General features: G+C 35.0%; 1 protein-coding gene across 1 annotated transcript in view; it reads left to right on the top strand.

Moving 5' to 3' along the window:
- The window catches only part of LOC150092349 (enhancer of mRNA-decapping protein 4-like), a 406,953-nt gene that overhangs the window by 128,835 nt on the left and 263,375 nt on the right, over positions 1-14,743 (top strand). The window contains exon 7 of the mRNA XM_090414848.1: positions 4,260-4,364. Coding sequence (XP_090270974.1) covers positions 4,260-4,364 — 105 coding nt within the window. The remainder of the gene's footprint in view (positions 1-4,259; positions 4,365-14,743) is intronic.

The raw sequence follows: 14,743 nt of genomic DNA on the forward strand, positions 1-14,743 counted from the left end.
GCCAAAGTAAGACAGTTTACAACTGCAAGGGACCTGGTAAACACCAGGTAGGTCTAGGGGAAGTGGTTGGTCTTTAGTGGAGCGGATAATGGATGCGAATTTTATGTAAGGTTTGTAACAGGAGGTCAGGTCATGCTTTTTTAAGATTTTGGTAATCTTTTCCGAGGTGCCTCGGATGTAGGGGATGGTGATGGATTTAGAGTAATCCTTGTTGTGGGGGGGGATCTGTGGTTTGTAGGTTCTAATATTTTTTGGATTTTTTTTTGGGGGGGGGTAGCCATTGGCTGAGAAAGTGTTGAGGATGTGATTTAGTTCAGTGTTTAGGGCCAAGTCGTTTGAACAGATTAGTTTAGCCCTGTTGTATAGTGTTTTCACTACTCCATATTCTTGTGAGGGGGGATTGTTGGTGAATGTATCTGCCTGTATGGGTGGGTTTTCTGTAAACTGAGAAAACCAAGGATCCATTAGGCTGGCAGGTGACTGGTGTGTCTAGGAAAGGGAGGCTGTTGTTTTCCTCTTTTTCCAGAGTGAATTTGATTCTGGGGTGTTGGTTGTTTAAGTGTGTTAAGAAGGAGAGAAGTGTTTCAGAGCCATGTGGCCAAATAGCGAACACATCATCAACGTAGCAAAGCCATATGGTTGGTTTTTGTGGGGCAGAGGCTAAGGATTTTTTCTTCAAAGGTCTCCATAAAGAAATTGGCCAAGGGTGGGGAGAGTGGTGAACCCATTTGTAGAATTTTCCCTGCCAAACAAAATAGCCTGAGTTCATTGTGAACTGAAAATAAGGCTGAGATATTGGGAGAAAATTTAGCTTGGATTAGCTCTAAAGTTTCCTTGAGTGGGACATTTGTAAATAAAGAGGACACATCAAAGCTGACCATTATGTCAGTATGTTGGAGTGTAAGGTTTTCTATGCTGACTTTGAAATGGGCTGAGTTTTTTATGTGTGATGGTGTGTTGACAGTATAGTGTGTGAGCTCTTTGGCCAAATGTTTAGCTAATTTGTATGTTGGGGAATCAACGCCATCCACTATGGGACGTTATGGCACATTTTCTTTGTGTATTTTTGGGAGTCCGTAAATACGGGGGGGGGGGTATAGAGTTAAACGGCTTTAATCTGTTGGTAACTTCTACAGGCCAAGAAGTGACTCTCTTAAGGAGCCTGTGAAGTTTTCTCATTTGAGAGTTGGTGGGATTGTAATTGATAGGGAGGTAAGTGGCCCGATCTAATAGAAGAGCAATCAGCTTACCTGTGTTGTCCTTTTGGTTAAGTACTACAGTTGCATTTCCCTTATCCGCTTTGGTGATAACTAATTCTTTATTATTCTTCATTTCCTGTAGAGCTTTATATTCCTTGTTTGATATGTTGGTTTTTGGTGGTCTTGCTTTGGAAAGGACACAGGCTACATCCAGTCTTACACTGTTGGCGACTTGATGTGGAAGGTGGCGGATTCCGTGCTCGATCTGGATCATAATATCCTCACTAGGTATTTTTTTGGGAGCGATGACGAAGTTGTGTCCACGAGCCTGAAGCACTCAACGCGCTGTCACGTGGACACAACTTCGTTTAATAAAAATAAAGTTTAATTTAATTTATATCCTTAACTACGTTGTTCTATTCCTTAAGTGTTTTAATAAAACAAGAGCTTTACTTGCTACAGTTTTATTTCTTTCACTATCACCATCACATCTCACCATAAACGCACTGATGTTTTTAACTGAAGCCAGAGTCTCTTCAGCATCCTTATGCTGAATTCATGGCTGATGTTGCTACTGCCTCCATGAGCAATGGAAAAATGGACATTACAATAATGTTAGCATACTACGTTTGTTCCATCACTACACAGTTTGTCCAGTTTAATAAATTTGAATTCTTTCTGGAGATTGTCATTAAAACTGCAGTTTCACTTCTTTGACATTGCAAGGATAGACTTAAAGCTTTAAAAAAATAAGACTTAAAACTTTAAAAAATATGAAATTTAAACCACCAGCATTGAATAACAAAGCCACCCATCAGTATACAGGCAAAACAAAAATGCTACAGCAGAACAGACGGCCTGAAAGTGTTGCAACATGTATTTTTTATTTTCTCTGAATAAATCACTCCAGATATCATAGTATTGATCAATGCGACTCAATGATTATACAAATTAAAGTTATCCATGATATTGATATACGATTAGAACAGGGCCGGTTTGCCTGCTTGCGGGATGAAAAACCCGATAAACTGGTGGAAAAACCTTGCTGTCCATGCCCAAGACCGGTTAACTTGGCTATTGCTGAGAAAGATCTCGCGTCGTCGACTGAATCGAACCTAGGACACTCCTTCCCCCAGGCATGTGGTTGCAAAGTGCATAGCCACTAGGCTAACCGTGCAAATCCATCTGTGTTCAGCATATGAAATTGTAAAAAGCAATGAAAAGAATGGGTTTTTCCTCAACACATTATCAGATTGATAGCTAACTTATACAGTGAGCAAGTAGCCATGGTAAGAACAGGTGTTGGATTAACTTGATTGGCTTCAGTTTGGCAAGAGAGTTGGGCAAGACTGCCTACTTTCTCCTTACCTGTTTAGTATGTATGCTGAGAACGTCATGCATGTAGAATTGAATGAACTTAACATAGAAATTAAGATAGGTAACAGATTGATAAGTAATCTGAGTTACACTGATGATATAGTAATCCTTTGTAAACGGGAAGAACTAGGACGAACCCTTGACAGAGTTGATGAAATCAGTGAGAGCAGAGGACTTCAACTTAAATCCCAGTAAGACAAACACTATGGTTCTCAAAGGAAATATAGACAGGGAACCTGAGAAATAAGTGTACCTTAATGGAGAAAGAATTGAGGTAGTCGCAAGTTCGAGTACTTAGGATCCATTATTAATGTGAAGAATTGCTGTTCAAAAGATGTTGGAAAAAGATTAGGAATGGCTAAAGCAACAGTCAGAGACCTGTCTAAAATCTGGAAAGATAGATCTGTCTCAACATGAAGAAAGTTGAGAATTTTGGAAGCAACTGTTTTTTTTACAACAGTGACTTATGGACGTGAGACTTAGAACCTAAATCTCACAGGAAAAGGACAGCTGCTTTTAAGATGTGGTATTACAGAAGGCTGTTGAGGATATATTCCAAAAGGCGATCAAATGAATGTATGTTAGATCAGAAAACTTGAATAAAGATATTGAAGAAGAAAGTTGGAATACTTTGGATACATTGAAAGGATGGAAGGAGGGCTTCTCAAAACAGTAATAGAAGGTAATGTTCCTGGAAAAAGAGAAGGGGTAGACTGTCAGTGAGATGGATGGTGTGTGTTTGAAGTAACTGACTTCCGAGAGTTGACTCTTCCAGAAGGGCATACAACAGAACCACCTGGCAAGGACTGGTGTGGCACATCACCGAGGAATGGAGTGGCCATATGGCATTTGGTCATATCCGTTGATTAGATGATGAATTGTCTTGCATAATGAGAATCTATTTTCTGTTCAAGTCATTTTTAAGATATGACTTTGAAACTATGAAATGAACCAATCCATTTCATGGTTTTCTGGAAAGGTCAAGATAAAAAAATTCAAGATTCCCAGCATGGGAATCTTGACTTATCTATTGTGGGACATTATAGATAATAACAATATAGTGTGCACCCATTTCTTACATTTTAAGTCAAACCATCTTTCTGTACCTCCAATTCATAGCTAACAACTATGTATTGCCCTGTAGACTGGAGTACTGGAGGAGGAACAGAAAGATGATTTAACTTTTAAAATGTAAGAGAAGGGTTCACACCATCTTGGTATTCCCATCTATATAGATTACATTATGATGGAAAGTAGGATTAAACCTGATATCAGAATCACAACTATAAATCCACTAAGTCTTCAGGAGCCCCTTGAACTAAATCGAATAACTGCTATAACAAATTTTGTATGAAAATCAATAATCAAAAGAACTAGGAAAATAGATGTCTAGTCAAAATATTTAGTTATAGCAATCCTTTTTTTCATAATTAAATTAATGAATCCCAACTAGAATTTCTGAATCCCATATGTTGAAAAAAAAATATTGCTGTATGTGAATCTTGAAGTCTTATCCTCATTGCCTTAGATTTCCGAATATTAAAAGAAGATATAAATATTTTAAATAATATTTAATTCAGAGTAATTAGTTTAAAACAGGATGAATATTAATATTTTTGCTATTCAATTTCATTTGGAACATATATAATGCTGTTTACTTGAAATTATTTTGCTCTCTAACAGGCTGAGATGTGGAATGTTGATACTGTTGTAAAAGAATATGGTGTTGGAGAACTTACTCATGATAAAGTGAGAGTAGGCCTACAGAAAATTTCAGAACATAAATTGGTATGCAAGAATCCATGTTTATTTGTATTTTAGAGAAAAGTTTTATTTTTTTCTTCTTTATTTCACCATTTAAATAATTATTATTGCTTTCAATTTAAACAAATGGTATTAAAATTTTAATCTGTAATAGTTATATAAATTACTAGTATATACTTAATCTCTTAAATCAAAATTGACAGAGTTGGGAATTTTTGGAAGAAGAGTACAGGTATCCCTCGATTAACACAGTTAATTAATCCCTCGATGTTACCGCGTATATCAAAATCACGCTAATCAAATCTAATAATCAATGGTAAAAATTACAATTTGGCCATGATCAATTACTGTATTAATAATTCGTTTTATGTGGTACTCTTTTAGGAAAGATATAAAAATGAATGCAAAGTAAATGTTTAATAAATACTTGTACCTACATTATTTACTGCAATTTTTTTATCAAAAGAAGCTATCAAGAGTTTTGAACAGTTTTTTTTTTTTTCTTATCAGCATAAATTCTACGATAAGCAAAATGACTCTCCAGACCTCGCCAAACAAGCAATAAAACAAAAAAAAAACACTGCAAATATAATACATGATGGTACAAATTAAGTGGATATTGAATCCAACATTATTTCATAGCCTAATATAGAAATTACAAGAGTTTCGTGCCAAATATATAGAAACTAAAAGTTTCGGCCGATGCAAGCATAAGCAACCTTATGGGTAGTAAAGGTGGAGTAAGCCCCTGATCATTTTCCTTAGTATTTTCTGTAATGTAAAGCACATCTCCTAGAGCAGCGCTTCCCAAACTGTGGGCCACTGCCCCCTTGGGGCCATAGGTTTTGTTGGGGGTGGGGGTGAAATAATGAAAACATTTAAAATGTTTTAAGACTAAGTTGATTTTTTTTGTCTTAAAAGAAATGTATTTATTTTTTATTGATTATTTCTTTTTTTATTATTTTTTATATTTTAATGGAAAAAATCACACATTGGTGCGGGTTCACAAATTTTGCTTCCTGCGTATTTCGGCGCTTAACGAATATTATTAAATATATGCTTATTCATATAAGTTTCATTGCAAAGCAGAAATCTAAGAATTGCAGTTTCAAATATTTCACCTGATATTGATTTTCGTTTAGCAGTATTGAAACACATCCATCACATTAAATTGTTATTAAACTTTTTTTATGTTTTTAATTCTTTCTTTATTGCTAATCGTTTTACGTTTCATGTGCTCGTACTGCAAATGTACAACAACAATATATCTATCTATATAAAAATATGAGATAATGTGCCATGTCAGATGTGTATGTAAGATGCTAAAAATGTAATATTTGCATTTGATTTTTGCATTATTCGCTGTGTATGTTTTGTAATGAATATAAATACAATAAATATTATAATATATGTCTATATTATGACTTTTTTTTGAGGGGGGGGGGGGGGCATGAAATAATTTAATTTTTCCAAAGGGGGCCCTGGATGCCAGGGCCCCCTTTGGAAAAATTAAATTATTTCATAGCAATGTCTTGGAGGACATGTATGATAAATAAGCAATGTCTTAGAGGACATGTATGATAAATAAGCCTTTGGTCTCTATTTCAGTAATACATGATGGTTCATTTATTTTCAGTTACAAAATTATTGAACAAAGAATAATAATAATAAAAAAAAAAAAAAAAAAAAAAAAAAAAAAAAAAACTAAACCATACTATACTGACTTCGGAGGTCGTGGTATCTCTCAGATACAATTTACTGTCAGATATCACAAACCTTTACATAACATGTGTTAAACCAAACGGACAGCAATAAACAGTTTGGAATATCACTCGTAACGTATGAATACACAGCTACTCATGACCTCCAAGCTATACACTGAATTGTGTAAGAATATTTACATTAAACATTTTGCATGTATCTGTCATATCAGCTGCGAGCTCGGCAGGGTTAAAGGTGCATTAATCAAAACTCTTGCTGCATATATCAAGGGATTGCCGCAATTAATTTTGCCGCGTTAATTAAATCCCACGTTAAGCAAGAGATACCTGTATATTAGTTACAAATAACCATCTTTAGTTAACCAGCATTCCATTTTAATAGACATGAAAAACCTCAAAATAATTTAGCAAGAATAGTCTAGTACAGAATGAATTTGTGTTTGAGTATGTATATGCATAGTATGTATAGGCACAGTATGTAATGCATACATACTGTGCCTCCTTTTTTTTTTTGCATGCATCTCTTCCTGTAGGGCTTACAAGTTGGACACACACTTCAACATGTGTGGATCATAGAATTTTGTCATACAACAGTGGATTGTATACTTATTTGCAATGTTTTTTTTTTGTGTGTGTGTGTGTGTGTGTGTGTGTGTGTGTGTGTATGTGTGAAAGATGGAAATATTTATAGTTATGTTACATCCTTAAGTCTCATTATTTAATAGCATTGCCATTGTATGTGAATAAATCACTTTAATAATTGCAACCTTAATGAGCCAACATATGTTTCTGAGTATTGAAAAAATGAAGAAAAGAGCCCCCAAAAAAGGGCTTCATTTCGCATTAAAAAATCTGAATAATCTGTTCAACTCCCACTATAGCAAACACATAGCCACTACAGAAAGAGTTATAGTGGATAGTTTTCTATGGTGAATTTCTTTTAGCATAACATCTTTATTTAGTGTTTTGGTTGGGTCTTTTCAGTAATTTCCCATAGTGAGAGAGTGAACTGTATGTATCTTTATTGTTTTATAGCTAGGTAGAGGGTTTTTCACCTGGAAACTCAGGTTTTTCATTCCTCAGAACAATCAAACTGGCCCCGTGAATACACGCTGCTACAGTCATGAATACTTAGGGCAATATGTGGAAGAGATAGGGTCCTCACCACATGTCGTTGAACCCGTAGTTAATCATGAGTAACATGATGGTAGTCAACCCCCTGGATAGGAGACGGCACATGAATGGAAGCAAAACATTGTTTACTTTTGGAACTTTTTAAGTTTCAAAAGTAGCAGAGCTTATGTGAATGTAATCTTCAAAATGTGTTGCCATGGTATTACCTGTGACTTTGTGTATATGACTTAAAAGGTGTTAAACTATCCAGGAGCCCCCACAGCTTATTGGAGACTAAGCTGATACCTTCTGAAGTACAACTTAAACTTCAAAAATTAAGTTTAGGTTTCATTTGCAAAATTTTTTAAATATAAAACAAGTTTTTTGTTTTACATTTAAAACAAAATAATGCCATTAAAATAATGGAGACATACATTGTCTATTTTGTTAATAGTTTTTAATACCAAAGAAACCTATTTATGTTTTATTCTATTTTATATTGCACACAACTAAAAGATTACTTGTATGTGTTAATTACCGTATTTGCTGATGTATACACCCCCCTGTTTTGTACATATGTTTTATGAAAAAAACTTTATCAATGAATATTATAATGAATTTACAGTATTTCAAATATAAAGTAACACATAGGTCTACTTTCCATGTTCTTTAGCATATGCAATCACACATAGCTTGTATGCAATATTGTAGCAATGCCGACGTTTTTCAGCCATAATTTACCAAGAAATTTAGAGAAAATTTAACGGCAGAAATTTATCACCGTTCACAACAACTTTCCAACAGCAATTGGAAAGTTGAAACGAACAGGAACACAGATGAGATCATCGATGACAGCTGATGTGCATCCACCGAACTCTACTTAACTGGAATGCTCTCACACACCGCAAGGAAGAAATCACGAACTCAGAACAGACAAAATTTCCAGAAATGAAAATAATAAAAAACTGAGTACCAGCGTATAAGACGCACTCTGTTTTTCAGACCTATTTTCAAAGAAAAAAAGTGCGTCTTATACTCTGGCAAATACGGTAATTTTAACAGTATAGATGAGAACACAGACTGATAAGACAATAACTATTTATTAACTTATTGCTGGTATTCTGTCCTGCATCTTCAGACCACAAAAATAAGTTGTCACAGTACACGGAACAACAATCCGGTATAACAATGGGACTAGTTTGAACAATTGTAATGTACATCACATGTTTGGTATTGAGAAAAACATTTTTGCCATCATAGGGTTTAAGCTTGGTCACTGATGAGAATCAGCCTTTCAAAATATACCAGTGTGAAACCTTAATCAAAAGCTGAATAATGCAGATACTGGACCTCATCTTTCCAGGAATTATATACCAAGGCAACTCCTTTGCCTAAAATTGTATTCCTATGAACTCTTGGTCACTTTCAAAACTTTGAGTTTTGGAGGTAAACAATGTGCAATTAGCAATAATATAGTAAAGATATGTGTTATCCTTTTAATAATGCATAGTTTTGTTTGTAAACCTTGAATAATCATTAGACTGCCAGCTTGCCACTTGACACATCCCATGACTGGGTAAAGCAGCCAGGTTCTCTTTCTCTCTCTCTCCTATTTTTGAGACAGCTTTTCCGTTCTTCATGTATATTATTTATGGTTACGCCAACAATCTGAAGGGAGCAGCCCTTTACATATCTTGAAAAATGATATCACCAGACATGTTAGCATTTATGACTTTGCAGCCAAAGTCATCAGTCCCAACCTCCTGTTTCTAATGTAATCACAGTTTGTTGTTATTACAACCACTGCTTATTTGAACTGTGTGACCTATATGATTTTCTGTAGTGAACAAGAAGTTAACTCTCACTGTTTGTTGGATTTGAAAATTTTATTGGTGGATATCTCTAACTTTTGTAAAGAAATTATTCAAGGAAAATTATAGCAGTCAACAGAGAGCTTTAGTGATAGAACCATGTTAAAAATGAAGATATTAGAAAGCAACTTGTTTGAACAGAAGTAATTTCAGATGGTATGATCACCTAGAATGAAAGATGATGAAAATAAATGTTGAACCAAAAAATGGCACGATAAACAACAAGAGGATAACCAAGATATAATGGTTTCATGGAGTGTTTTAAAAGACTGAAATGTAATTTCAATAATTACAAATGAAATTATTTGTAATTATAACAGTGACTGATAATATAGAAATAATGCCTTTTGGGAAAAAGTTGGTCAGAAACTAGTCAAGAAATATTACTTTTTCTATTATCATAATATATGGTCTTTACTCATGATGGTATTATTATTAGACAGGCTCCTCCAGGTAGTCAAGGACTTGTAAAGGGAATGCTTTTTCCAGGTTCCGCTATACCATTTTTTCCATTATACTCAATACTTGAATATATATATCATTATCTTTCATAAAAACATTCACTGCACACTCACTTTGTAACTCATTTCACACACTGGTTACTCACATCAGGAAGACCTGAGGAATAACCCTGAGTTCCACCTCATCTGCTGAGTTGTAAAATCTCACTTTTGTCAATATTGTAAGATTTCTTAACCAACTTATGTTTCGATAATATCTCCTCTTTTTCAACTGTTACTTAAACTTTTAATGCTACCATATTCCTTCACTCTGTCATGATGCAGTCCCATAGATATCATCTTGTTTATGCAGTACTAGTTGTTTTTCTTGCAGTCTCTTATCTCCTTCAAACCTAGGTGACTATATCTAAGTACAGTAGTTAAGATATGGTCTTATCAAAGTTTTGTAAAAAAAAAAAAAATAGTGGGAGAATAACTCATATTCCTACAAGATGGTTTTCTCGTCTACATTACAGCTCTCTAATCTGATTAGTTTGGACATTAATTTTCTTCCGTGTACCCCCCCCCCCCCCCCCAAAAAAAAAAAAAAAAAAAAAAAAACTGGTCTCAGTCTCCATTGATCACTCTTTCGAACCAAATAATATGATACTCTGCCTCAGTCTGAAATGCATACCTCTTCACTTAATAACATTGAACTGATATATAAGACTTATTGTTTATGCGACCATAGGTTTTTTTAATTTTTATATATGTTCATATAATAACGCCTACCAGTTTCGCTAGCAACTGTCTAGCTTTCTCAAGGCTTGAACGGTAAACACAAAAAAATGATAAATGATAGGTTATCATTTATATATAGCGATTAAAAAACCTATGGTCACATAAACAATAATAAGTCTTATATTTAACACTTCATGACCAATGAATACTTTAAATTGAACTGATATTTTCATTATCATTTTGCTATAGAAAACTTGGTTGCTGTATCACAAATATCCCCTGTTCTCTTCATGACTTTGCATTATTAGCAAATAATTGTATATTACTATTTAGGCCAAATGCAATATACAAAGTAATTACTCTGATGTCCCACTGATTATCCTCCTTTTCTTAAACTTGGCACCTTCGTGGATTATACTCTGATACATACCTGCCTGTTGACCACCACTCTGTTTATATGACAAGCTTATTTTGCATATCTATCTCTTTGAGTTAGTATTACATCTTCAATTGTGGAATTCTTTCCAATGTCTTGGCAAAATCCATTAGTATTGTGGTATATGCATATTCCCTTATCTAACTCTGCAGTCATTCTAATATAAAACTTGAGCAAATTGTTAATGTAAGACCTATCTTTAAAAAGCTATTCTATCTTCTGTTGAGGGAGGTTAGTATTAGCTACCTACTTCTGGCCATGGATCTAATAACTCTCTAACACATTAATGACCTCTCCTCAGATACTGGTTAGCAGTAATTGATCGTTTTCTTAGCTCTGTCGCTGTATAATGGAATTATCTTGCCCTTCATGTATTTATTTAGGGATTATATTCATGTTTAAACTCCAGTTGAATAATCAACTCAGAAGCTCTGTGAATTGTCTTAAACATTACTTCAGTTTGCCAATATCTCATTCAATCCTATTGCTGTATTCAAATAAAGTTCTTATGAAGTTCTTGAAATAGCCATAACTAACTCACACACCTCTGTTCCTTCTAGTCCCCCCCCCCCCCCCATCAGCCAGATAGCCACATACATATAGCTAATTTGTCTTTCTGAACTGTGTATGCGTTATCACTTAACTTGACTGTTTCTAAAGCATCCAAAACTTTGATACCCTCTGCATTTACTAAGGCCATTCTTTTATATCGCCCCCCCCCCCTTTTTTTTTTTTAAAAAAAAAAAAGAACTTGCTGCATAACAAAATTTTCTCAGATTTTTGTTTGCTTGTAAGGTTCAACTGTCTTTCTTATAATGGCTGCCACTTTACTATCCTGTTTATTTTATATTGCTCAAGGGCCTGATCATTCATTACTTTTCCCTGGTTATTGGATCCACTCTTCGAAGTCTCATTCACCATCCATTTGACTCCAGTGCAGTTTATTCTGTTCACTGTAGGGATACAGTTAGCTGTAGCTTCCCACACATGGTAGATTCCTTTGCCATGCAGTTTTTTTTGTGCCAGGACAGTGCTTCAAGTTGCCTTGTTAGACATAATCTTCTGCCTTATAATTTTCCCCACATGTCTATCTATGTAAAGTTAGAACTGCATGATCACTCGCCAATTGGAGGCATAACAATTGACTCATTGTAAGATTTCAATATTATGCAATACATTTTTTGCTACATCTGATCTTTCAAATGTAAAAGAATAAAAAAAAAAAAGTCATCCAGGCAACATATGTATCATCATGCAAATTACTACTATTCAAGCAACAATTATCTTTTTGATGCAGTGTCTCAGCTTTGTCTCTTCTACAGGTACTTCCATGGTCACTGCTCCAGTGAACTGGCAAATCATTCCTCTGCTTACTCTTAAGCCTCTTAAAACAAGAATAAAGCTACCCAACATCCCTTTTCAGTACAACTGCAAACACATGAAACCTGCTTCTCTTCCTCGTTTATTCCATCCCCTGGAACAGCTTCCTCGTAATGTGCTTCCGAAGTTCAGCAGTTTTTTATTAAAAAATGTCAAACTTTCTTCTTTGTCAATCCTTACACATAGTACTGATACACCGTAGGTTGAATATTTTGGCTTTCATGCTGGTTTAAAGGAATAAATAGAGCATGGAGAAACAATTAAACACACGTTTAATGAATTATAATATATATTTCATCTGTCACTGAGACATCAGAACTTTCAAATGTAAAAGAAAAAAAAAATCTTATACAATTTTAAAAGCACACACAAAAACACTCAAAACAATAAGTGAGAAAAAAAAAATACTGAAAGCCTGAAGTCCTATGAGACCTCTCTGTAGATGCTGTTGGCTAGCCTTAGCTGTCAGGTGGGAGGCCTAGGAATTAAGTGTCCCAAATCTTGGGAAGTTTAATTCAACTATATTTATTAATATTAGTAAGGTTTTCCAAATGTGCTGCTGATTCTAAGAAAAGTCCTTCAAGTTTATATTTGTTGTGGTTGAAGCATAGTATTTTTATTTTTTTCCAATTTTCTTAGACTTGAGTGACCATAGCTATGACAGTGGATGTATTTCTTGCATTCTTCTAGATGGATGATGGTAGATCTCCCAGTTTGACCATGATAAGATAATTTGCAAGAACAAGGAACTTTGTAAATGCATGGATCAGAGAATAGATAAGGGTTTCAGATGAGATTTAAAAGAAGTCGGAGATTTCTTTACGGTTCTGGCTTTTATTTTCTGAGTTGTTCCAGATATAGGGAACAGTAATAGCATTACTGGTCTGTATGTTGAGAGGGATAGGAGGAACAACCAGTTTGTCAGTTTTTCATTATGATTGTTGGACAGGAAGGTCTGGCAAATGAAGGAGAGTTCAGCTGAAAGGGAAGCCTGGGTAAAACAGACATTGGAGGCCCTATTGACAAGGGTTTTGATAACACCATATTGTTCAGGGGAGAGGGATGATGGGAAAGTTTGTATGTATCTACCTGTGTGAGTGAGTTTTATGTAAACTGAGAAAGAAATGGTATCATTGGGAAGATGCAGGTGTATTATTTTCTTTTTTTATAGTAAAATGGATTATAGGGTGCTAGCTGTTGAGGTAGAGAAAGTAGTCTAATGTATCTGAGCCGTGTGGCAAAATAGAGAACACATCATCAATATATCTTAGCCAAATAGAAGTATTGGGAATAGCAGTATCAGTACTAGACAGTAAGAAAGAACATAACAGTCAAAAGATGAGTTACAACTCATGAGGAAGTTTCAAGTATGATGAGATACACGAGGAAGTCTCACAACAGATGACAGAGATCAAAAGGACATTAAGTACACACAGAGAGGACAGTACCCATTATTGAAAGATAGAAGTATATAGTGAGCATTTCTTGATAAAAGGATATTACTTTGTCTTAATCATTAGTTAGAGAAGAATGATGTCAGAAAGGTTGACCTTCTCTTTGGGTAATGTACAGAAAGGTACATTTGTAGATGTGAGAGAGGTGGAAACGTGTATGAGCCAAGGTGTATCTCATGACTTTGGTGAGGGCCCAGAGGCTTGACTGTCACTTTTATAGGAGGAAAGTTTGTTTCATGGATTGACTGATGGTCTTTTTGCAGCTTTTGCATGCTGTCTTGTAGTCTGAGTATTGATACTGGAGTTTTAGTTTCAAGCCGCTTCCAGTATGCTGTCTTCTTTTCTTGGACTGCCTTTTCACCTTTGTTGAGGAAAAAAACAAGGTTTGAATAGTGATCTGGCCTTTAGATTAGAGTAGGAGGACAAAGGCCTTCATTCCAATAAGAACTGTTTCACTCATTTGAGTTGGAGCCGTTGTCTGTATCAACTAATCACTGAGGGTGTGAGATTTCTGTCATACTGCATGATGCTCTTCTTTCCTTCTACTACCATATCATCTCATACCTTTATCATTGCCATGCACTCTATTACTTCAATCCATGCTTGCATTCTTTCTCACATGTGTCACAACCTGCGATAGCAGCTTGTTTGAGATTTCATTTAGAAGTCTTGTCATCATCATCCAAAACCTCACTTTTTTTTTTATCTGTCTAATTAACACTTTTCTGAAAAATTCTTTCACTATCTTCTCCTAGAAACTTGCATTTCTAATGAATAAATTTTGCATCCACCACATTGCATGAAGCATATCAATGTTAAAGGATTAACCCCTCTCCATTGTTATGTCCATGTTAAAAGAAATCCTTAGTAACAACAACCACCAACCCAATCAAAACCAATCTCATTAAAAAAAAAAAAAAAAAAAATTCTTAATCTGTGGTTCCAGCTAAGATTAGCACTAATACTTTCAGGTCTCCTGTTTTTTTTAATCTGCATATTTTAGTACCAACAGATCTTATGGGTTTTTTTTAATAATTGCTAGCCAAGTGTCTGTTTGGTAACATGGACTCTAGACCATCAACCGACTGAAGATTGTGTAGTAACAGGCAGTTATGGTAATAACAGCAGGATTCTAGGTCAATTCAAACAACTCTAGCTTTAAGCCCATAACTTTTCATCATTTTTTAATAACAGGACTGTAAGAAAGCCCAATCTTCCCCTGTATGACTGGCCTTTAAGTCCTGACT

This window comes from Typopeltis vanoorti, chromosome 26 (genome assembly GCF_054136105.1).
Source record: "Typopeltis vanoorti isolate ZY-2024b chromosome 26, IOZ_Tvanoo_1.0, whole genome shotgun sequence".
NCBI classification, from domain to species: Eukaryota; Metazoa; Arthropoda; class Arachnida; order Uropygi; family Thelyphonidae; genus Typopeltis; species Typopeltis vanoorti.